The sequence below is a fragment of the Phodopus roborovskii genome, unplaced genomic scaffold (assembly GCF_943737965.1).
Source record: "Phodopus roborovskii unplaced genomic scaffold, PHOROB, whole genome shotgun sequence".
Lineage (NCBI taxonomy): Eukaryota > Metazoa > Chordata > Mammalia > Rodentia > Cricetidae > Phodopus > Phodopus roborovskii.
In genome coordinates, this window is record NW_026125506.1 from 10,687,858 (window position 1) to 10,711,249 (window position 23,392).

The window sequence follows — 23,392 nt, forward strand, 5'->3', positions numbered from 1 at the left end:
TGCTTTTTACAACAGGAACAAGAAATTGAGAGACTCAATAAGCTGTTGAGACAGAATGGACTTCTTGGGGATGGGAACTAGCCTCCCAGAAGCACCGGCCTAGAGAAGCTGGGCAGTGCCCAGACAGCAACTTTGTGCCGCCAAGTCCAGTCCTCCTCTTTGCCTTGGCTTGCGCTCCCTGGATGCTGGGGACACATCTTTGTCAGCTCGGCTGCCTTGTCGGTGTGACCCAGAGCCACCTGTCCACACCCTCCTTCTGCAGCAAAGGAACCATAACCACCTTTTCTCACCTGGCCTCTGCTGTCGCTCGAAAACAGACAGGGAAGCTGGGCTTGTAAAACTTAATGCCATCCTTCCCTCTGTGTACAGGGACTGGCCCATCCTTCCCTAAGCACACCCTGAGAAGAACAGAAGCTGGCACCTTGTACCAGCCCGTTCCAGAAAACCTTTCTTTATTAGCTGGTCTGCAGATTCTCCTGCTGCATCCCCTACGGGTACCCAGCCTCCTCTGCAGAATCCAGCTGTACCATCAGCTTCAAACTGCGTCTGTACCCACCAGCATCTCTCTCAATTACTGTACAATTAATGTATAAAATAAGTGCCCTCCTCCCTCAGGGCCCGCCTACCACAGTCTCTCCTGGGCGGCAGCCCACACTAGCCCACCAGTTATGGAGCTAGCTCACTGGGGTGGGGTGGGGGGCAGGCTGCCCTGTAATTAGCATCATCTTGGGGTGCAATGGCCTCATGGGCATACTTTCTACAGCCTCTTGCTGGTTTGTACTTCGCAAATGCTGATGGCATTTTGAAGGCGACTCCCTTCATGATGAGGGAGGGAGAAGGCACTGAGGAGCGTCTCCGTGCAGGGCCACATTAGGTCCTCCTTCCCGCCTCTCCAGAGGCCTGTGACCTGTGTGTGCAGGGTGCTGGGACCATCTGACCTGAGCCCCTAGCCTAGCAGACTAAAGTGTCTGAGAGGAAAGGCAGTGGAGAGGGACAGAGCGCTGGTTTAGGGGAACCAGCAACTGAGTTAGTGTCATCCAGAGCCTTGCGCCTGGGTGCCCACTGCTACAGGGACCTTCAGGATGGGGTACTTACTCCTGCAGGGGGCCACCTGCATCACACAAATGGGAAGAAGAAGCTGAAGGGCAGCCTGGCATTGATGGTGGGTGGAGCTCGGAAGCCTGCCTCTGCAGGGGCTGACACATCCACAAATGTCACTGTAGTGGAAATGATAATCGTCCTCTCAGGCTCTGGGAGGGGCTGTAATGCAAAGACAGAACCGGCATGCTCGTCGTCTTCTGCACTTAGCCACTGTCGCTGGCAGGTATGCGGGGTCACTGAGGCACAGTGCGGCCAAGGTGCACGATGCTCCAGGCTGACCCAGCACAGCAACCACGGCTCGGTGTTCACAAGAACTGCCTGTCAATGAGTTCTTCCCTCTAAGTACAAGTTAACGGATGATTATGAAATTGCTTTAAGACTCAAAATTACAGTTAGGCCCCATAGCCCTTGCCCATTAATGCTCAGGAGGCTGACACCAAGTCACAAATTTGAGACCAGCCTGTGTTACATGAGAAGATCCTAGGTCAAAATACCAAATCCCACCAGGCACAGCAGCACCAGCTTCCTGTCCCTGACCCTGGGGGCTGTGACACGAGAATCAACAGCTCAAATCCAGCCTGAGACCCTGTCTTTAAAAAAAACTGAAATTCAAATAGAAATTATAATCTTTCATACCAAGTAATAAACTTTTCCTGTCACACTTGCTGTCTGTCACCTCACCTTCTGTCTTCACTTGTCCCTTTTATTTTGTTGTGGTTTATTTCTTTCGGTGCCACACCCAAGCCCATGGAGACTGTTGCCAGCAGGCCTACCTCTGGAATGGAGATGAGCTGGGCAGTGACGTTTACTATCCTGGCTTGGGGGTTCAGCAGAGATCCATACTTAGTCCACTTCACTTCTATACCCAAAGCCACAGGGAGCTGGCAAGGGCCCTGCAAGAGAAAACTAGATTAAACCAGAATATTACACAACCTCAAGTCAAACTAAACCGGCAGTCGAGCACTTTAGTTATAAAATGTTTGCCAGTTACACAACGTTCAGAACACAAGGGTGGACAACACACTATAGAGTTCAAGTGCAAATAAGTTTACAGAGCCTAAGCGATTACAGCGCCCTCTGCTTACACTACTGCACCACCCAGTGAGGACTGGGCCAGCCCCTCCCATTCCCAAACAAGGCCTAGTCACTGTGGAGTAGTGCATCCCTGCTACCCAGTGGTGGGACCTTTGGGGCCAACAGGGAAGAGACTATGACCAAATTTAACAGAAAAGGTGACCTTGATTGTAGCTCATGTTAAAATGCACACAGAAGCATGCATTTATCTAATTTCATCAACTAGCAATGAAAGTACAACTTGGAGCTGGAGAGATGGTTCAGAAGTTAAGAACACTGGCTGCTCTGGGCTCAGTCTTCGGCACCCACACAAACCACCTGTAACTCCAGTTCTAGGAGACCCAACACCCTCTTCTAGCCTCTGCAGGCCCTAGGCACCCATACTTACAAACACTCATACACAGAATTTCTTTTTCAATCTTAAAAAAAGACAGCTGGGCATGGTGGTGCACAACCTCACTACCAGCACTCGGGAGGCAGAGGCAGGAGGATATCTGTGAATCTGAGGCCAGCCTGGTCTACAGATTTGAATTCTAGGACAGCCAGGGCTGTATAGAGAGACCCTGTCTCAAACAAACAAAAGTAACAGTGCTTCATCTGTTGGCACTGAGGGGGCCAGCATGGGGTTACCCAAACTAAGGCTGGATCTTGACTCTGTCCCAGGACCTGAGCTTGGACAGTCCCAAGTTAGTTGGGCACTGGGCCCTCCAGACTATACTTTTGTCAATAACTGGCACTGCAGAAGCTGTACAGTGGGTAGATGGGGAACCAACTAAGCGATGGCACTTCTGTATGTTTGACTCTCCACATGTATTTTCTCTAGATTATATCCTTGCATAAAAACCTAGCAGACCACTAAGCTAAACTGGAGACTGACAAACGCAGTAATGGATTCCTTAGGTCCCAAGAGCCTTTAGAAACCTTCACGGAACCAGCTTGCCAATATCCTGTTGCAGGTGCGGTGGGTGTGAAGAGCAGATACCCCGGGCCTGCTTCCCCTGGCACTGATGACTGGTGTCTTTACCCAGTGCCAGAAAGCTAAAAGCCATACCCCAGGTTCACTGGTAGCGGGCATGTGGGTTAAGCAATCTTCAGAGTGGGGATCTGGTGAGGTTCTTGTCCCTACTGTGCCACCCCTTATAAATATACAAGGCAGATAATAAGAGGCCTGAAGCAGCTGTGACAAGAAATAGCTGGGCAATTAAGGGAGAAGGGAGTGCACACCTCCACTGGGGACAGCCCACACTTTGCTGCTAAGACAAAAGAAGGAGGTGGGTGGAGGAGTCACGTGTGACCGGGAAGCTATTTGTAGGATGTCAGCTTCCATTAAACTCTTTGGGGAACTTTGGGACTGAAAGAACTCAGGTGTGGGTGGTTGCCATTATAGCCAGAGGGCATGGAATGGAAGTGGTAAAGACAGGAGGCCACGTCCCATGTCCCTCCTCATGTCACCAAATGCCCAAGGATGGCTGTATTGCACCACTGCTGTCCAGGCTGACCATCCTGGGTTTTGGGATACTGGCATAGGCATGATGACTGATAAATTCATGAGGCTAGACAGAAAATCCATTGTTCATGGCCACCTCACTCTGTCAGCCTAAAGTTAATGGTATTTCAGTGGGCCCAAGTTTTGACCATAGCCACCAACCATTGGTAGTGACATGTTGGCACTAAGAAAGTTTCTGGTTTGGATGTCACATCTTTCAACCACAGTGACCATGGTGGTCAGTAGAGCTCCTGGTTTATGGCGTGGCCACTGCGTCCTGACAAACAAACTTAACCCTCTGAACAGCCCAATGAGGCCAGTGATGTGCTTTCTGAAGGGCTTTAGCCAGCCCAAGCATGGCAAACATGGCTCTGGCAGGCCTTACCCTTTCCCCCATTCCCTCTGCCTTGCTAAAAACAGATCACATCCCTGAAGCTGGCCACCAATGTCTGTTCCCTTATTTGGCCACTTCCTCCTCCTGAGGCTGGCCACCAGGGTTTCAGTTATCCACGTATGGAAGGAAGAGCAGAAGCAGAAGCCCTTCGGACCGCCCTAACTAACATGCCCAATTAAAACAAACCAACTCACCCGAACAACGGGGTTCCCTTCTTCCCTTTATAGACTGCCATGAGCCATGCCTGCTTCCTCTCTGTACAAAGTCTTTGTCTCTCCACAGCAAACATCCCTTCCCTCCTCCTTTGTCCCTTTTCCCTTCTCCCTCCACCTCCTGTCGTTGTCTCTTACTCCCTGCCCTCTGTCCCTCTGGGGCAAATAAATCACCTCTGTGCTGAGAACCTGGTCTTGGGGCATCTTGTGCCCACTCTGGTCCTTTCAGTTTCTATGTCATAGGGAAGCAAACGGAGGCTTGAAAAGTGCCGGCAAAGGCATTGTGAAGAAGGGGCAGAGCTGGAAAGCCTGGCTTAGCTGCAGCCACCCCACTCCCTCCCCGGCCCACCCAGCAGAGGAAGACACGCTAGCAGGTGGCCCGCAGCCTGTCACCCTTTACCTTCATGTTGGAGGAATGGGTGACATAGCGCACAGGCACCCAGTCCTGCACATCCTGGGCCTGGGAGTTCCCAAACGCGGCCACATAGTCAGGGAAGGCCTGGCCTCTCAGCAGGCCCTGAATCTTCTGTGCCAGGAGCCCACAGGGGATGGTGCCTGCCAGTCTTTGGAAAGAAAAGAGAGGCCAACTCAGAGAGGCACCCACAACCTGTGGGAAAAGCCAGATTCCAGGACACTTCCGTCCTTTCTTCCTCTCCAAAAAAGTGATCACTGAATCCCTAAGGAGCTCCTGCGTTAGGGGCACCCTGGTCATGGGGATGACCCCAAACCGTTTCCCAGCCTGCTCCACCATCTCTCTCTACATACGACGGGCCATGGCCAGAAGCCAGGCAACACGGTGGCTTTCCCATAGCCTGTCCTCCTGAAGGGTGCTAGAAAATGCACATTCCACAGGAGGGAAGCAGGGTTTACCCTGTGGGAAAGTGTTCAGTGGAACCCTCAGGAAGAAATGCTGGTCTGAGACCAGAGCTAGCAATCACACTAATGACAGAGTCACTCCAAGGATGTGGGAAGGGTGTGGGTGGAGAGGGGAAAGAAGGGGACACAGACACATGTTTGTACAGAGTGGGAGTTCAGCACCAACTACGTAGAACCAGAACCAAAGCCCCAGAAATGCCATTGCAGCACTCAGGAGGCTGCGGCAGGAGGATTGGGAGTTTGAGTCTAGCCTGAGCTATGTAGGGAGACCTCATCTCCCACATCTCATTCAATTTTCTCTCAGTGGTTCTCTTATGCTGTAAAAACCCAGAAATAGGAAGGACTTTCAAGGGAAATACTTTCACTCAGAACTCAAAAGCTATTTAACCCTAACCACGAGACGCACACAGCTCTGTGATCAGTCATCTGCCGTGTCTGGAACGGAGAGGCTACAGCAGTTTGGCTCATGACAGTTAAAACAGGGGACAGGAGGGTGCTTTCTTGCTCAGCCACTCTCACCTGAGTTGACAGCCAGACTGAACATTGTAGCCAAACAACACCGGGTCCCGGAGCCCCTCGCTGGCAAGGCAGTCCTGCTCGCCTGTGCTACGAAGAATAGTAAGCTGGCCTTGTCTGTTTGTTGTCTGAATAATCCCAGACATTCACAGGCTGTTAAGGCACAGGTAACAGTTCAAGAGCAGACAGAGCGTCCAGGAAGAAAATGGCATCACTACACGACACAAGACATGAGCAAGGTGCAATTCCCTTCTCTGGGCCTCACGGTTGTTCCCACGAAGGAGAAAAAGATGCCAGTAAATCTTCCCTTTGCCTGGCTTACCTTCAGAATTAGTTCCAGCCAGGTGTGGTGGCCAGGCCTGTAATGAAGGCACTAAACAGGCTAAGGAGGATCGCCCATTTGAGGGTTCCTGAACTAGAGTGAGCTCAGAACAACTTGCCAAAATCTTGTTTCAAAATAAAGAGTAAGAAAAGGGCTGAGGTGCAGCTCAGTGGCAGGATGCTCTCCTAGTACGCTCAAGTCCCAAAGCAGATCGAGGCCAGCCTGGTCTACACAGAAAGCTTCAGGACATAGAGAGATCCTGTCTCAAAACAAAAAACAAAAGTGAACCAATGAATGATTCCAACCATTGTGCCTCCACGAGTCCTTGAGTTTTGTTTGTTTTGTTTTGTTTTGTTTTTCAAGACAGGGTTTCTCTGTGTAATCCTGACTGTGCTGGAACTAACTCACTTTGTAGACCAGGCTGGCCTTGAACTCAGAGTCCTGCCTGCCTCTGCCTCCTGAGTGCTGGGATTAAAGGCGTGCGCCACCACCACCCAGTTTACACTGACATTTCCCCCCAAAGTACCAGTGTCTACTTCTACCCAGCCCACCACATTTCACTGGCTCAGAGAAGCTTTGGCCAGTCCTGTGCCTCCCTCCCACAGGCTGCCCACCCACAGCATCCTTGGCAACAAATGGAAGCACAGCCCATCCATGCAGACAGGGAAAGTGACTTTCTCCACAGACCCGAAAAAGGATACCCCTTCCGAGGCTGAAAGCCAGCGGCCAGCGGGAGTCCTACCCTGTAACCAGGGTTGCCACTGCGAGGAACAGGCTTGGTGCCGTGCTGAAAGACAAGGGGATGTCCTGTGCAATGTTACTCGGGCAACAGCAGGGGCAACAGTGCTCCAGATGATAACATCTGGAAGAATAGCTCCCCTGTTCTGAAGTATAAATGGATCCTGGGTGGGAGGACAGCACCCAGCTTCCAGGCAAACCCCGCACACCACTGCAAGAGCAGGCTGGGAGCTGGGTCAGGCTTTCCTTCAACTTGGCAGCCAAATAATGAACAGAACACTCAGACTTACCTGAATAAAGTGAATCTCGAACTTCTGCTGCAGGAGAGTCACTGTGCTGCTGAATGTCCCCAGGACAAGGGAGAGGCTGGCTTCTTCTACCTGGCCTGTGGCTGTGTACAGCAGGCTGTACTTCACCTGGGACAGAATGAGGCTCATCCACCTTGGCCCACCACGGGTCAGCAGACATGTTCCCTCACCTCTCATGAAGCAGCTGCAGAAAAGCTGCAACCCCCAACTGTGCTGTCCAGGCTCATCAGTGATGTTCCCTCAGCATCCCAGTGGACAGAGACGCCTCAGTCTCTCTGTGCCCAACTGTTTGATCTTTCAGAGCAGCTGACTCAAGCACAATTCAAACAGCCTATTTCTGCAGAAGTGAGTCCAATCAAATGGTGGTGATAATAAATTATGTGTGTGGTACACATATGTGAGGTGTGTGTGCGTGTGTGTGTGTGCATGTGTGCATGTGTGTATCCATGCATGTACATGTAGAGGCTAGAGCACGACACTGGATGTCTTTCTCTGCCTTACTGCCTTGACACATAGTCTCTCTATTCCAGCTAGGCTGGCTGGCCAGTGTTCTCTTGGGATCCGCCTGTCTGTCCCCCAACACTGGGGTCACAGCCAGGTGTCTTAGCCATGATTGGCTTTTAACATAGGTACTAGGGATTCAAACTCAGGTCCTTATGCTTGTGGAACAAACATTCTTACTCCACTGAGCCATGTCCCTAGCACAAGAAGATTTTGAGGTATTCTTGCAAGGTGTTCGATTCATGGAGACATGAAAAGCTGTGTCCTCTGATAAGACAGCAGAAGCAACTGCAGACCAGACCAAGACCAGCACCATCCCAGGACATATGGGAGCTCTCCCTGGAGGGTATGCAGCACCCCAGTAGGCCAACGGGTGGGAGTCAGGCAGTCAGAGCAGGACTGTCTGGGCACACTGGTCACCCACCTCGAGAACAGCGTTGCTGCAGAGTCTATCTTGCCCAATGCTGACCAGAGACGGCTGCAATATGCCATGGCCTTCTAACCGGGTGAGTGTGTGATTGAGAGACCGATACATGACAGACTGGACCTTGATGGAGACCTGGGAGGGAAGATAACCTTGGTTATGAGGCTATTACAGGCTACACATAGCACAGTTACTCTGTTACAGCAACCAAAGTGTAAAATGAACCTTTAGTAACAATAATGCAAAGTACAGGACATGCACACTGCCATGCACTGTGCATGCTGCATGTATTTCCCCGTAAACACACATACATATATACATGCATACACAGTCAGAGAAAAGCTGGAAAGCAGGTTCTAAGATGCCCATTCATCACGGAGACGGAAACAGCTCAAGAGTCCATCTGCACAAAGAACGCCACTCACCCATAAAAATCAACACCCAAAACATGCTACAGCACGAGTGAGTCTTGAAAACATTAAGTGAAAGAACCCAGACACCAAAGGTCACATATACTGCAGATTCCACTAAACATGAAATGTCCGCACAGGCAAATCCACAGAAACCAAAGCGGTCATCACAGACTGGAGTAGAACAGAGAAAACTGAGGAGTGATGCTTAAGGGATATGGGGATCCTTAGGGGTGTTGAAACATCCCGGGGTTAGATGCTGGCACAACCCTGTGATGACACCTAATGCCACAGAATCAGTCAGAACCCTCAGCTTTAGCAACCTCTTGCCTCAGGAGATGCATCTAGCCGTTACAAGGCACCTCACACCGTGGCTGGCTCGGTAGACAGCAGGTCTGAGGAAACACGGAGCCAGACAAACTTTTTAAGGGACATTTCATTTCAACCAACACCAGAAGAGTGACAAAGCAACAAGCAATCCCCTGAAGACAGCCACGCTGCCTCTGACAGAATTCTCCACTTTAATTCTTGGAAGCCGCTGTCTGGGAAGGTACCCAAAACTGTCTCCAATGCATGTGAAGCTGTTTATAACAAACTAGCAAGTGTCGGAGTCCTCACTTTAGAAACAAAGGTGCAGTCTTTACACACCCACTCCCATGACCAAGGCAACCTACAACTGTCCCTCCAGGTCAAAATCACTTGCTCCTATGGGGACACAGTGTGGGGACATGAGTGACAGAAAAAAAAAAAAAAAAAAGACAATCTCCACAACTTTCAGCCTACCAAGCTGCCCCAACAGCTTGAGTCAAGTGGGGAATCCTGGGCTGTGACTTACAGACACCATGTGGACTGGGTCAGCATGGAACAATAGGTTCAAAGCACTTTCTAGAGGCTGGAGGGATGTCACAGAAAGGCCTAGAACATCTTTTGTTTTGTTTTGTTTGAGAACAGGATCTTACAGTGTTACCCTGGCTGGCCTGGAACTCTCTATGTAAATCACACTGGCCTTGGCTTCACAAAGATCTGCCTGCCTCTGTCTTCCAATTACTGGGATTAAAACCATTTGCTTCTATGCCTGAGTAAAAATAAATCTTTTTTCTTTAATTTATATTTTATGTATGAGTGCTTTCCATGTACACCTGCAGGCCAGGAGAGGGCATCAGATCCTATCATAGATGGTTGTGAGCCACCACGTGGGTGCTAGGAATTGAACTCAGGTCCTCTGGAAGAACAGTCAATGTTCTTAACCTCTGCACCATTTCTCCAGCCCCCAAAATAAGTCTTTCTTTAAAAAAAAAAAGTGGAATGTAATACCCATGGGTTGACCCCTGACCAACAACATCTACACACATGTACACACTCCTGCTATCCCCACCCCCAGAGAGAGACTACACACATGTACACACTCCTGCTATCCCCACCCCCAGAGAGAGAGAAATGCTTTTACCTGTGCTGTTGAATTAGGTACCTAGAAAGAAATAAACCACAGTAAACTTAGTTAGGCACAAGAACAGACGCATTTCTACAGACTTTTCAGGCTTCAACTAACGGCCACTTTCATCTTCTAGAGACATGACTAAGACGACAGCAGTCCCCACTCAGGACTGGCCCTCCGCGTGCTCTCCGCTATGGGCCAGTCACTGCATTTCCTCATCTTCCCTATCAGAAGCACCATTCCAGAGGCCTGCCTGCTTCGGTGTCGCTATTCCTACTGCCCCAAGGCCCCGCTGTTCCTGAGAGCCCACTGTTTACGGTGCGGTTAAGACTGTTAACATCACAGACATTAAAACATCAGATAACTTCTAAAGTTGTTAGCAGTCATCGAAGACCTGGCCTTGGTCAGCTGCTATCCAGATGAACGAAGGAAATTTGGAAACTGAATATAAACAGGAAAGTGAAGCACACAAACTACAGGAAGATCACTTTCAGCAGCCACTGATGCCACAGTGCTAGAGAACACAACCCCTGGCCCAGGTCAGGCACGTGCTGATACCACTCTACATACGTAGGGGGTGCCAAGAACAGAACTCAGCTGTGTGTCCAGACGACTTACCCTCAGAACGGCAGGGCTGCTGTAGTGAGCCATGCTGAGGGCTTCCATCCTTTCACACGCTTCTATGTCTACCTTTCGGCTGCATTTGAAGGCCTGGCTCACCAGGAATGCTGCAAAAGGAAACATCCAGGGGCAGGTGTGGGGAATACAGAACATGTCCAGCTAGTGAATGGCAACTACAACAGTCATGTATAAAAGGCAAAATAGGGGCTGGAGAGATGGCTCAGAGGTAAAGAGCACTGACTGCCCTTCCAGAGGTCCTGAGTTCAATTCCCAGCAACCACATGGTGGCTCACAACCATCTGTAATGAGATCTGGTACCCTCTTCTGGCCTGCAGAGATACATGTATGCAGAATAAAGAAATAAATCTTTAAAAAAAAAATAAAAGGCAAAATAATTACAACACAAATGCAGCATGTTAAAATGGGGCTTAAAAACTGGGTTTCAACTAGGAAATACACACACAGAATCTAAATTTAAAAGGCACAAAAGATACTGCACAGTGTTTCCCTCCAATTCTTCCCCTACCCAGGTCCCTGTCCCTGAGGGAGCAGCATGACTGCCTGCTGAAGCTTTCGGAAACGCTATGCAAATCAAATAAAACACATACGTAAAAGGTAGCTTTTTTTTCTTTAACAATCACTTTCCCCTTTTGGACACAGATGTGTGCACAATACACTACACTGTGCATTTTTTCCATGAGCAATGAATGCATCCTGAAGACTTTCCAGCAGCCGTGAAGGGATAATTAGTGTTCTCTTGTGGATGTAGCGTAATTACTCCCCAGTTCCCTGCTAATGGCCACTGCAGTTGTCTCTGCCTTGGCTGTCACTGTCAAATCTGCATGGGGCTTTTGCATGCGGGCCAAGCCTTCCTGCAGGAGCTTCAGTAATTTTGATCCATATGTTATACCGCCCTCAGCAGGGTGGGACCAGCTGTTCTACCAGCTACTGCAGGAGAGTATCTATCTATTCCCCATGGTTTCAAACTCTCTGAGCTTTGTCACTCTGAAAAGTCCCACTATGTAGCTCAGGCTGGCCTCAAACTGATGGTCTTCCCTCCCTCCATCTCCTAAGAGCTAGGGTGTGAGGCATGCCCACCATCCCAGGCTTCAGTTGGTTTTAACTGACACTGGCCTACTATGTGCAGGGAAGCTCCTTCTCTGCAGAACTTGTTAACTAGTCGCTCATTACAGCTGCTCACAGCTGGCTGAGGCCTGTCTCCTGAAGAGTCTTCATGTTATGAAGCCTGATAACTGGCAAGCTTATGTGACTAACAGGAAGGGCAAGGGCGCTCTCTTACCTGCAGGGTTCTCATCTGTGCAAAGAGATGATGTGAGAGGCGAAGGGAGTCGAAGAAATGACCCTGAAGGTGTGCCTGCAGTCTGCAGAGGGACTCCATACTGCAAACACAGAACCCACAGTGAGACAAGGTGCTCCTTCAGCATGTATGGGACACATGGCAGTGCCCACAGAGCTATGGGTTTGGGGACACAATGCTGAGCACAGTGCTGTCACACAGGGCTCAATCTCAGCTGTCAACCACATCTTTTTAAACCTTTTTAAAAAGGTTTAAACACACACCTTTATAAAAGAAATTTGAAGCTCTGTGTAGTAGTACACACCTTCAATCCTAGCATTCAAGAGACAGAAGCAAATGGATCCTTATGTGTTTGAGGCCAACCAGGGCTACACAGCCAAAACTGTTGTGTTGGAACAGTTTCATCCAAGCTGGAGATGGGGCGGGGGAGGAGCACATGCCTTAAATCCCAGCACTGAGGAGGCAGAGACAGACAGATCTCTCTGAGTTCAAGGCCAGTCTGGTCTACAGAGCAAGTTCTAGGACAGGCTCCAAAACTACACAGAGAAACCCTGTCTCCAAAAAAATAAAAAACAAAACCAGCAACAATAACAAAAAAGTAGTTTCCTCCAAGACTGAAACATGAGGCAGCTCACAATCACCTGTAACTTCAGCTCAACTGGATCCAACAGCCTCTGCTGGCCTCCACAGGCACTACACTCACATGCATATACCCCACACACAAACATAACTATTCCAGTATTCCAGCATGATGGTGCACACCTTTGATCCCAGCACTCAAAGGCAGAGGCAGGCAGATCTCTATGAGGTTGCAACCAGCCTGGTCTACAAAGCAAGATCCAGAAGAGTTAAGGCTACATAGTGAAACCTGTCTCAAAATAAACAAATATGAACACATAATTAATGTTTTTAATTTAAAAGAATAGATAGTGGCTGGTGCCATCTTCCACTCAGGAGGCAGAGATTGGAAGGTTATCATTTCAAGGCCAGCTGAATATACAGTGAGATGCAAAGAAGACAAAGGAAAAATGTATAGAAGGGCCGGGGCTGGGGTGTTGGAGAATGCACGAGCAGCACAGGTCCCATCCCCAGTGCTGCCAAGACTGGAATGGTGAGACACAGAAAGCAGGCTTGTCAAGATGCCCTGACACTGGTCCACAAGCTCTTTTCTTGCACCCGTTTCTCTCTGGTCAGTGGAATGGGACAGCAGTGTGTCTGTCCTTCCCAGGCTGTACTGGGCAACGCTGGAAAAGCCCTCCATAGTACCTGGCATGCAGGCAGGGAATGCCCAAAGAACAGTAACCAGCCTCCATTGAGCCATGGTTATCATGTGACACAAAGGTTAGCACAGAAAAGAAGTTTTCTAGAACAATGTGGCCATGAACCACCGTTCTACAATTATATACGAATCTGTAGATACACTTACAAACCACGATGAATAAACATGGGTCAACCTTTTCACAATGGTTTGCAATGTGAATTTCTCTTTGGTGGGGGGACAGGTGGGATTGACATCTCGGCCTGGAGCACAGTCTGTAGTAGTTTGCTCCTGGGGAGCCCATGTCCACCTTCTGATGCTGAAATGACAGATAGGCCACTACTCCCCCATCAGCATTTACAAGGTCAGTGGAGATCCGAACACCCTTCTTCGTGCTTCTGGCTCAAGTACTTAATTCCTCAGTTATCTCAACCCCCTCTTGTTTTGTTTTTGAGGCAGCGTTTCATGTAGCTCAGGCTACTTTAAATGTGAACTTCTGATCCTTCTTCCTCCACTTCCCCAACTGCTGAGACTATAGGTGGGTGCCAGCACACCCAGCTTTTAAAAGTACATTCAGGGTTAACGGATCATATTTTACTAGTTTGCTAATGAAGAGATATATAAAACAGCACACAACTTCCTGGTATCTGTAAAACAAAATAGAATTCTGAAACAAGGACCTGGCATCCAGGCAGTCCACTCTGAGGGCCCAGAGATGGGCTTCAATCATTTTACTACACTCTCTTGGGCTGAAAAGAACAGAGAACTTTGCAGAAATAAATTCAACTGCAGAGCTTGGTGGTTGGTGGCACAAGCCTTTAATCCCAGCACTCAGGAGGCAGAGACACAGATCTCTGGGATTTCGAGGCCAGCCTGATCTAAAGAGTGAGTTCCAGGACAGCCAGGGCTACACAGAGAAACACCATTTGGAAAAACCAAAAAAACCAATCCAAACCAAACAAATTCAACTGCAGAAGTGACCTCAAATCCTGGATTCAGAATTTGAACGCTCACTTGAATTCCCATGGTCTTTGACTGAGAGGAGCAGCAATGGCTCTCAGTGGTGTCACCTATGTCCCAAGGACTGGCAGTTTGGGTTTCTATGTTGATACTGAAATTAGCTTATAAGGATAGAGTGTTTCAGGGTATATGAGAGACTGCCATCAAGTTTTCGGCTTACCTCATATTTAGCGGGCTGTGGGGTATCTGATGAGGCTGTGGAAGGAACATCTGATTCGGCACTCAACATAAAACCACCCGATGCTTGCACCAGTCTGTCGAAATTGTCTGCATTGGGCACTTCTGGATTAGCGAAGGACAGTGCAGGCTTGTCTGTTTTTAGACAAAGCATTGAAAATCAGCAGAAATGTATGGAGTATGTGACATCCCAACTTTGGAAATCCATTCTTAGTAGCAACAAAACTGAAGTTATCAGTTGCATAGTGGTGGTGTACACCTTTATTCCTAGCACTTGGGAAGCAGAGGCAGGCAGATCTCATTTGAGGCCAGCCTGGTCTACAGAGTTCCAGGACAGCCAGGGATACATGGAGAAATCCTGTCTCAAAACAAAACAAACAAACAAACAAACAAAACAAACAAACCAACAAAATGACTGACATAAGAAAAAGTTTTTTAGGCTATCTAGATTATCTAGATGGTTCAGCAGATAAAGGCACTTGCCACCAGGCCTGACACCTGAGTTTAATCCTTGGATACACATAGTGAAAAGAGAAAACTGACTCTAGAAAAGACGCTATGCATACATGCACATACACAAATGTAATTTAAAATGTTTTCTTGTCAGGTGGTAGTGGCACCTGCCTTTAATCCTGGCACAGGCAAGAGGCTGATGGGTCTATAGAGTAAGTTCCAGGACAGTTAGGTTACATAAAGAAACCCTGTCTCAAAAGAAAAGGAAAAAAAAGATTTTCTTGTATATTTGACTCTCCTGGGATTTCTCAAGGCTTGTTAAGTAAACAGGATCCCTAGTCATCATGAGTTCAAAGTAACCCTGGTCTATATGGTGAATAGCAATTGCTTCAAAGGAAACAACACAGCAGAAACCAAGGGACAGAGCTGGTCACTTTCTCCAGCACCTGCCTCTTCCCCCTTCCAGGGGACACTCGCTGGGTGGCTGTGGGAAGATAAGGCTCATTCATCTCTTGGTAGCCACCTCCTGCACTGGGCATGAAGGGAGAGGAAGAGGCAGGCTCCATGTGCACTGGACTACTGCTATGGCCTAGTCATTGTCAGTTGACCCTTAGGATAACTCACAGCACATTCCCCCATGTCTTTAGTCATGAGGGAACAGATCCCAAATATGGAAAGACTTTGGAATGAGATGATGAGTGTGCCTCTGCTCTTTGTTACCCTGAGAACAGCACACACTCAGAAGCAACACACTGCCTAGGCTGACTGCTCAGGTAAAAATAAAGATCCTGCATGCATGCAAATACTCGTAGTAAAAATAAAAAAGAAAAAGGAAATGGAAACCACAGGTAACACTTAAAGATGAAACTGATTTTCAACTATTACTCCAAGAGGAAGCAAACGTGCACGCACACACATGCACATGTGTGCACACGCACACACACAACCTAGATTCCTATGTCTATGTGGCATAGACTCTTTGAAGTCAAATGTAAGATAAAGGCAGCTACAGCACAGTGACTTGAAGGCTGTGTGCCCAGGATCTATAGTTACCTGTAAATCAGCCTCCAGCCTTGAATTACTCACACAGCCGAAACACAGAACAGGTGCTGTAAATGGAACTGAATGAGGCGTTTTCCCAAAATTTGGCTTCACCAAATTTACCAGATTCAAACACTTACAGTTTGAAATATGAATGCAGAAGATGGATGGGTTGATCTGGTCAATGAGTTTAAAGACGCGGTGAGGAGGGTCTGCTGTCAAATTCATTGAGTAGATGGCTGCCTTCTGACTACAAAATTGCCCATCACCCCTGAAAGTTAAAGAAAGCAACAGCAAGTTTTCAGTCCACACGCTAAGCCAGATCATCCTTAACCTTGCAGATGCCTACACTACACCAAGAACCATAAGGACACTGACGAAGTCTGATGTCACCATAGAATCCATTTGTATTTATCTGCTCTTACAGTGTCACTGAAGCTTTTACCTCTAAGAGAATGAAGACAAGCAGATTAATTTTTGTCAGGCATGGTGGTACACGCCTCTATTCCCAGCACTGGGGTGGTATGAAAAAGTGGGTCTGAGCCCACCTCCTTCCTAGGTGATGGTGGTGCAAGCCTTTGATCCCAGCACTTGGGAGGCAGAGGCAGGTGGATCTCTGTGAGTTCAAGACCAGTCTGGTCTACAAAAGCTACTTCCAGAATAGGCTCCAAAGCTACACAGGGACACCCTGTCTCAGAGAGAAAAAAAATGGCTCTGTGAGTTCAGGTCTACAGAGCAAGTTCCATGTCAGTCAGAGCTACACAGGGAGACCCTATCTCATTACATATGTATACACATACTGTGCTCATGAAGGTTCCATCCCATGAGGGACAGATTCTTTCGAGATGCTCACCAATAGGTTTCCAGCCATTACACTGAGTCGTTAGACACAATGAAACCTTTATGAACCCTATGTAAAGGGGCACTCTACAGATTAGCATTAGGACTTTGGTTATTTCTTTCTTTCTCTTTTTACTTGCCCAGGCTAGTTTCCAACACAGGAGCTCAAGCAATCCTCCTGCTCCAGGCATCCCCAAGGAGTTGCAGCTACTGAGGAGTTTAATTTAGTTCATAAGTTTTTGTGGGGCATATCACAAACAAAACTGAGTTTTTAAAAACCTAAGTCTTTTCCTGAGATATTTAGCCTAACCTCTATAGCTGTTTTTTCTTTGTTTTGTTTTTGTTTCTTTGTTTGTTTTGTTTTGTTTTTAAAAACTCTTTTGGTGGGCCCACCACCCAGCTCCCAATAAATACATGGAGGCTTATTCTTTCTTATGAATACCTGGTCTTAGCTTGACTTGTTTCTAGACAGCTTTTCTTAACTTAAATTATCCCATCTACCTTTTGTCTCTGGGCTTTTACCTTTCTTTATTCTATATATCTTTCTTCCCTTCTTACTTGGTGGCCCCTGGCATTCTCCTCTCCTTTTCCCTTTCTCTTCTATTTATTCTCTCTGCCTGGCAGCCCAGCCTATCCCCATCCGCTGCCTAGCTATTGGCCATTCAACTCTTTATTAAACCAATCAGATGTTTTAGACAGGCAAAGTAACACAGATTTAGAGTTAAACAAATGCAACATAATGCAACACATCTTTGCATCATTAAACAAATATTCCATAGCATAAATGAATGTAACACGCCTTAAACTAATACTCCACAACAAACTCTCAAGCCTACAAATGAGGTCTATTTTTATAAAGCTTTATAAAACCCAGGCCGGCCTGCTCATCCACACATCAGTTGCTGCTTTTGCTCAGCTGCGACAGACACCCATGTGACTCATGAAGACTAACATGTTTCCTAGCTGGTCCTTTACAAAGCTTGCCATCCTCTGTTCTAAAAACTATAGTTTATGTCTAGAATTACCATATTTGGGGACCAGCAAGATGGCTCACTGGGTAAAGGCACCTGCTGCCAAGTCCAATGATATGAGTTTGATCCCGGAGACCCACATGATAGAAGAAAACCGACTCCCTAAAGTTGTCCTCTGACTTCCACATAAGCACTATAGTGTGAGCATACATACATACACAAAGTAAATAAAGTGTAATTTTTAAAAGTTGTACAGGGGCTGGTGGTGTTATGATACATGGCTTTAATCCCAGTATTAAAAAGGCAGAGGCAGGCAATCTCTGAGTTCAATGCCAGGTTGGACCACATAATGAGTTCCAGGACAGGGAGGGCTCCATAAACAGACCCTGTCTCAATAATTTAAGTGGGCCAGAGCAATGACTCATCAGTTAGTTAAAAGTGTGCACTTCTCAAAGAAGATCCAACTTTGATTCCCAGGGCCCATGATGGGCTACTCACATGCAATCTATGACTCCAGGTCCAGGGGATCCAACACCCTCTTCTGGCCTTAGCAGGCAACTTAGCAGGCATACCCTCCCCCACCCTACCTATGACACACATGCATACACATGATTAAAAAAATTAAAAGGTAGCAGCTGGTCGGTAGTGTTGAACACCTTTAATCCCAGCTCTCAGGAGGCAGAGGTTCTCAACCTTCCTGATGCCATGACCCTTTAATACAGTTCCTCATGCTGTGGGGGCCCCCAACCATAAGTTTACTTCGTTGCTACTTCCTAACTATAATTTTCCTCTTGTTATGATGGTAATGCAAATATCTGACTTACAAGATATCCAATATTCAACCTCCAAAGGTCATGACCCACAGGTTGAGAACTGCTGCCCTAGAGGTCACACGCATGCCCTTCCACTGCCCACACTATTTTGGGGTTGCCTGCAGACAAGCGACTGCTTCTGACAACACAGGGCTTTGCACAGTAGGGCTCCAGAATAGTGAAGAACACGCTTTCTGTGTCCACATTTTATTGTCCTGGCCAAACTGCCATTAAAACTCCCTGTGGTATGCTTACGTGACAACTGGGACTGAGCAGGCAGAGAAGACACTGAAATCCGTGGGGCTGCAGTCGGGGTCACAACAGCAGTTGATGTCACACTGTGCTGGAAGCAGGTCACAGACACACAGAGCAGCAACTACGAGGTAAAGACAGATGGGTTCAGAGGGCCCCAGTGAGTGAGCTGTTACCGTTCCCTGCCACTAATCAATGTTATAAATGCCAGGTTCCTACTGTGCTTGCAGGAAAGTCACTTTAAGTATCCTCCATCAGTGTCTCCCTGAGGTGGCTGCAGATGCCTGCGCTCCTACATCAGAGTAGATCCCAAGGAAGAAGTGCTGGGAACCTCATCCCTTTCCTCGCATGCTCTGGTTGCTTATTTTTAATTTTTTCTGAGACAGGGTTTCTCCACCTTGCCTGTCTTGGAATTCACTCTGTAGACCAGGCTGGCCTTGAACTTGGAGATTAACTATTGGGATTAAAGGCTTTTTCGGCCAGTTGCTTTGAAACTGAACTCCTAGTCATAAGATCCTGACCAATAATCAAATGTTCCTATTGTTGTGGCTTAAAATGTCTTTTTTTTTTTTTTTTTGAGACAGGGTTTCTCTGTGTAGCCCTGGCTGTCCTGGAACTCACTCTGCAGACCAGGTGGTTAGCCTCAAACTCAGAGATCTACCTTTTAAACAATGCCTGGGATTAAAGGCATGTGCCACCATAACCCTGCCAAAATGTTCTTTTTTTAATTTAAAAAATTTACAATATAGGGTAATAAATTTATGGCAGGAAAATACAGTATGGAGGAAGAGCAGGAGCCCCTCTTCCCACCCCCACAGCAACTCTGACTGTTTCCACTGTGTCCGTCAGGACTCTGCAGTGCCCATTGTTAGCCCATTAACAGACAGAGACCTCCACACTGCACAAGAGAGCCTCTTCCAACAGTCTCCCAGAGCTCAGAGCACTGAGCATTTGATTACCACGTTCCAGTTTATTACTAATGTCATTGCCATTCTGTCAAACAGAGAAAACGCTTTGAAAGAAGTATCAGAGTCTGAAGAGGGCTGGGCAGTTAAGATAACTGGCTACTCTTGCACTGGATCTAACTTTGGTTCCTAGAACCAGCATGACAGCACATGACCGTCTATAACCCCGATTCCCGGGGATCTGATGCCCTCTTCTGGCCTCTGCAGGCACCAGGCACACTGACAGTGCACAGATGGACATGCAGGCAAAACATCCATCCACATAAGATAAAAATGAATAAATCTTAAAAGAACAAAATAATGCCAGAACATGAAAATAACATCCCCCCAAAGGAAAAATAACATTTTAGAGAACATACATGTCCTTGGCTAGAGAAAAGCCTGTCTAGAGGGAGCACATTTGTCTTTCAGACTAAGAAAATGATACCGAAATTCCTGAACTGGGGTGGGAAAATAAAGTGAGTGATCAGGCCCACTGCCTCGAATGTCTAAAACTGTAGCCAGGGTTTGATGCCAACGCTTCAGGTCCTTGTAAGTAACTAGATGCGGATTAGACACTTCATGGGGTTGTTGTGAGGGTTAAGTGGGTTATAGCACAGTGAAATACTTGGCAGGGTGCCTGCAGCACAGAAGACAGTTAATAATCGAATTGCTACTCGGTGAAGATGAAGTGCACATTTGTCACTGGAAAGCCAGCCCTGAATATGAGCCCTAGTCACGTCAGCTCAAATACAACTTCATTTTGGGGAGAAAAATCACTAATGAGTATACCTACCTGAATTAACGATAACCCAGTTCGCAAATTGTAGAGAAGCCAGGTGGTGGTCGTGCACGCCTAAATTTAATACCAGCACTTGGGAGGCAGAGGCAGGTGGAATTCTGAATTCAAGGCCTGCTCTACCAAGCGAGTTCCAGGATAGCTAGAGCTACACAGAGAGACCCTGTCTCAAAAATAAATAAATAAATAACCTCCCCCCCAAAAAATCTTATAGAGTTTCAGACACGAATAATTAACTATATTGTCCCCACATATAGTGATTTGACTTCTCTGCTAACTCACAAGTCAGTAAGTTAAATATGAAGCAGACAGTCTGGTTTGTATGTCAAAGTGTGAAATGTAGTCCTCATTTGTTTCCCACTTTGGTGCTAGCCACTGAATCAAGAGCCTCGTGTGCTAAGTGAGCACCTAACCACTGAACCATACCACCCACCAGCCTGCACACTTTTTTTCCTCACAAACTCCTCATAGTTTTCAAAGGAGGCCTCCAAGAAGAATGATCTGAAATGAACTTGAGGAGTTCAGGGTACCAGTCAAAGACGGCTCTTTTCAGTTATCTATACTCCCAGCCTTACTGGGTGAAAGAGCTTCTTTCCTATCAAACAATAATAAAAATCACACACACATACACACTGTTACTCTCGATCCAAACAAAACTGTCTAAAATTCCTTTTCTGAAATCATAGCTTCACTGAAAACCTACAAACCCTCACCCTAGAAAAATTCGGTGGTAAAATTTCACAAACTCAAAGGGTCACAGAGCCCTGAAGTCACAAGTGTAAGTCAGTTTATAAAATAGTCACTAAATGTATAGCTGCAAGATTAAAAGGCCAGTTTCTGGGATGGTAATATTGTACAGATAAAGGCACTTGCCAACAGGCATAGTACCCACTTGGTTTGGGAGGAGCAAAATTCAAGCTGCCCTCTGACCTCCACATGCTGTGTGTTTTGTGCCCCAACACATAAAAAAAGTAAATGTAGTACTTTGTTTTATAAGTAAGACCAGTTCCTGAGATGCATTCATTATCCATAAACACAAATCCTAATATCCGGTCTAAGCCCTCACCTTACACTTTACCAACTCCAATTCAACTCAGGAGGCAAGCTGAAATCAACAGAGAAGGGCCTTCCCTATTCATTCTAAGTGAGCTACACTTCAGCTGAGCAGATGTATTCATTACAAACTTTGGAATTAACGCTGCCCAGGACTACTGAAGTTTTCCAAGATCTGAGCGTGTCCCAAGTTAGGCCCCGCTTTCTGCATTTGTGAGCCCGTCTCCCTCTCAGGGTTCTGGCAGGGAGCTTGACAAGGATGGGACTTTGAGCGGCTATCAGTTTTCGTATGTTCTCACTAGTCTTCTACTCGCTCCAGGGAGTTAACACTTTGTACCCACCGTCCGTGACCGGGGTGGGCCTGGGGCCAGGGAGCTCCGGAGCCCTGGGAGTCCCCGGGGTCCTAGGCGACCCGGAGGGCCTGAGAGTGGCTGGGATGGCCTCGGTGGAGTTGAGGTCCTCCTTCGTCGTGCCCGGGGTGGCCACGACCGGGGTGGCCACGGCCTGGGTGCTTGCTGAAGCGCAGCAGCTCAGGAACACCAGCAGAAGAGACGGGAAGCCGCGCGGCCCCATGGCCGAGCATAGCATCCCGCGCCCGGGTCCCAGGCCTGTCAGTTGCCGGGCAACAGTCACAGCCAAGCGCAAGGTATCACGGGAAAGGGCTCACGAGGCCGCGCTAGTCTGCGGGAGGAGGTGGAGCCTAGAGCCAAGCCAGTGGGGATAGGCTCAAGGGCAGAACGTTCGAAAGGGGCGGGGGTATGGGCGGAGACTACACCTCGCCTGCAGGGGCGGGGACTGAAGGAGGCGGGCTCGAGCGGGGCTGTGGGCGGGGCCAGGGCCCTGGGAGGCTGCTCTTTCGAAGGGTCCCTGAGAGAGCCTGAAGGTGTGAGCTCTGTTGTGCGATCTGCGTGGCGGTTTCAAAATCGTAGATTCCCAGATACAACCTCATGATATTTAGAGTCAGTCAAGTCTAGGACAGAACCTATAAGTGAATATTTCCAATAAAAGACCCGCAGTCGATAGACGGAGGGAAATTTAGAAGCGACTTGGGTCCTTTGAAGGAATATGGCGTTCAGTCACATATCCACCATCCTTGAAATCCCTACCCTAGGACACTGGCTTTGCCGTCTTTGCTTTTAGATATACCGCAGGATGTCGCCAAATGACTTCTACCCGAGTATTTATGATGAGAGAACAAAAGAACCCTTAGTTTTTTTGTTTCAGACAGGATCTCACTATGTAGTCCAGACTGACCTCAAACTCACAACAGTTCTGCCTTGGTCTCCAATGACAGGCATGTGTCACCGCGTCCAACCTCCATTCCTGCCTTTATGATTATATGATTTGGGAGGTTTTCTTCAAGTCTTTCTTTGTTCGAAAGGTTTATTCATTTATATACTTTATGTATTTATCTGTTTTGTCTATATGCATGCACACCAGAAGAGGGCACCAGATCTCAGGAGACTACAGTCATAGACAGTTGTGAGCCTCCGTCTGGGTGCTGGGAATTGAACTCTGGAGGAGCAGCTAGTACTCTTAACGGCTGAGTCATTTCTCCAACTCCTCCTCAAGTCTAAAGCCCCATGCTTTCAACCATTCTGTGAAAAATCTTCAAAGTCCTCTTATCCAGTTGCAATACCTGATGAACCCAATGTAATTTTTTTGACATTGGAGGCTTTTAAAAATCAAAATGTGGCTTGGTGGTGGTGGCACATGCCTTTAATCCCAGCACTTGGGGGGGAGGGAGGAGCATCTCTGGGAGTTTGAGACCAGCCTGGTCTACAAGAGCTAGTTCCAGAGCTAGTTCCAGGGCAGGCTCTCTGTCTTGAAAAACAAACAAACAAACAAGTCAAAATGTGGATTGCACATGCTCAAACATTTTGCAAGCCTTAGGGACACTGTTGACCATTTATGTTAGGCTTTTTTTTTTCCCATCATAGTTCCATATTTTGCCCAAAACATTAGTATGTAGGTTATTTAACATGGCCACCTAGGGGCTGGAGAGATGACTCAGCCTTGGTCTTGCAGAGGACTGG

General features: G+C 47.6%; 2 protein-coding genes across 3 annotated transcripts in view; one reads left to right on the top strand and one right to left on the bottom strand.

Annotated features, from left to right (window-relative positions):
• Hvcn1 (hydrogen voltage gated channel 1) overlaps positions 1-1,762 on the top strand; it is a 31,995-nt gene extending 30,233 nt beyond the window's left edge. For both annotated transcript variants that reach the window (XM_051176594.1, XM_051176595.1), the window contains exon 8: positions 16-1,762. In XM_051176594.1, coding sequence (XP_051032551.1) covers positions 16-81 — 66 coding nt within the window. In that variant the 3' untranslated portion in view covers positions 82-1,762. The remainder of the gene's footprint in view (positions 1-15) is intronic.
• Positions 1,117-21,959, bottom strand: Tctn1 (tectonic family member 1). Its single transcript, XM_051176597.1, is given in 14 exon segments — positions 1,117-1,260; positions 1,875-1,994; positions 4,668-4,830; positions 5,663-5,812; positions 6,683-6,768; positions 7,010-7,135; positions 7,953-8,087; positions 9,810-9,830; positions 10,416-10,525; positions 11,719-11,818; positions 14,175-14,326; positions 15,826-15,956; positions 18,564-18,684; positions 21,698-21,959. Coding segments are annotated over 14 exon segments (1,806 nt in total). The 5' UTR covers positions 21,945-21,959.
• Between the last annotated feature and the right edge of the window lie 1,433 nt (positions 21,960-23,392).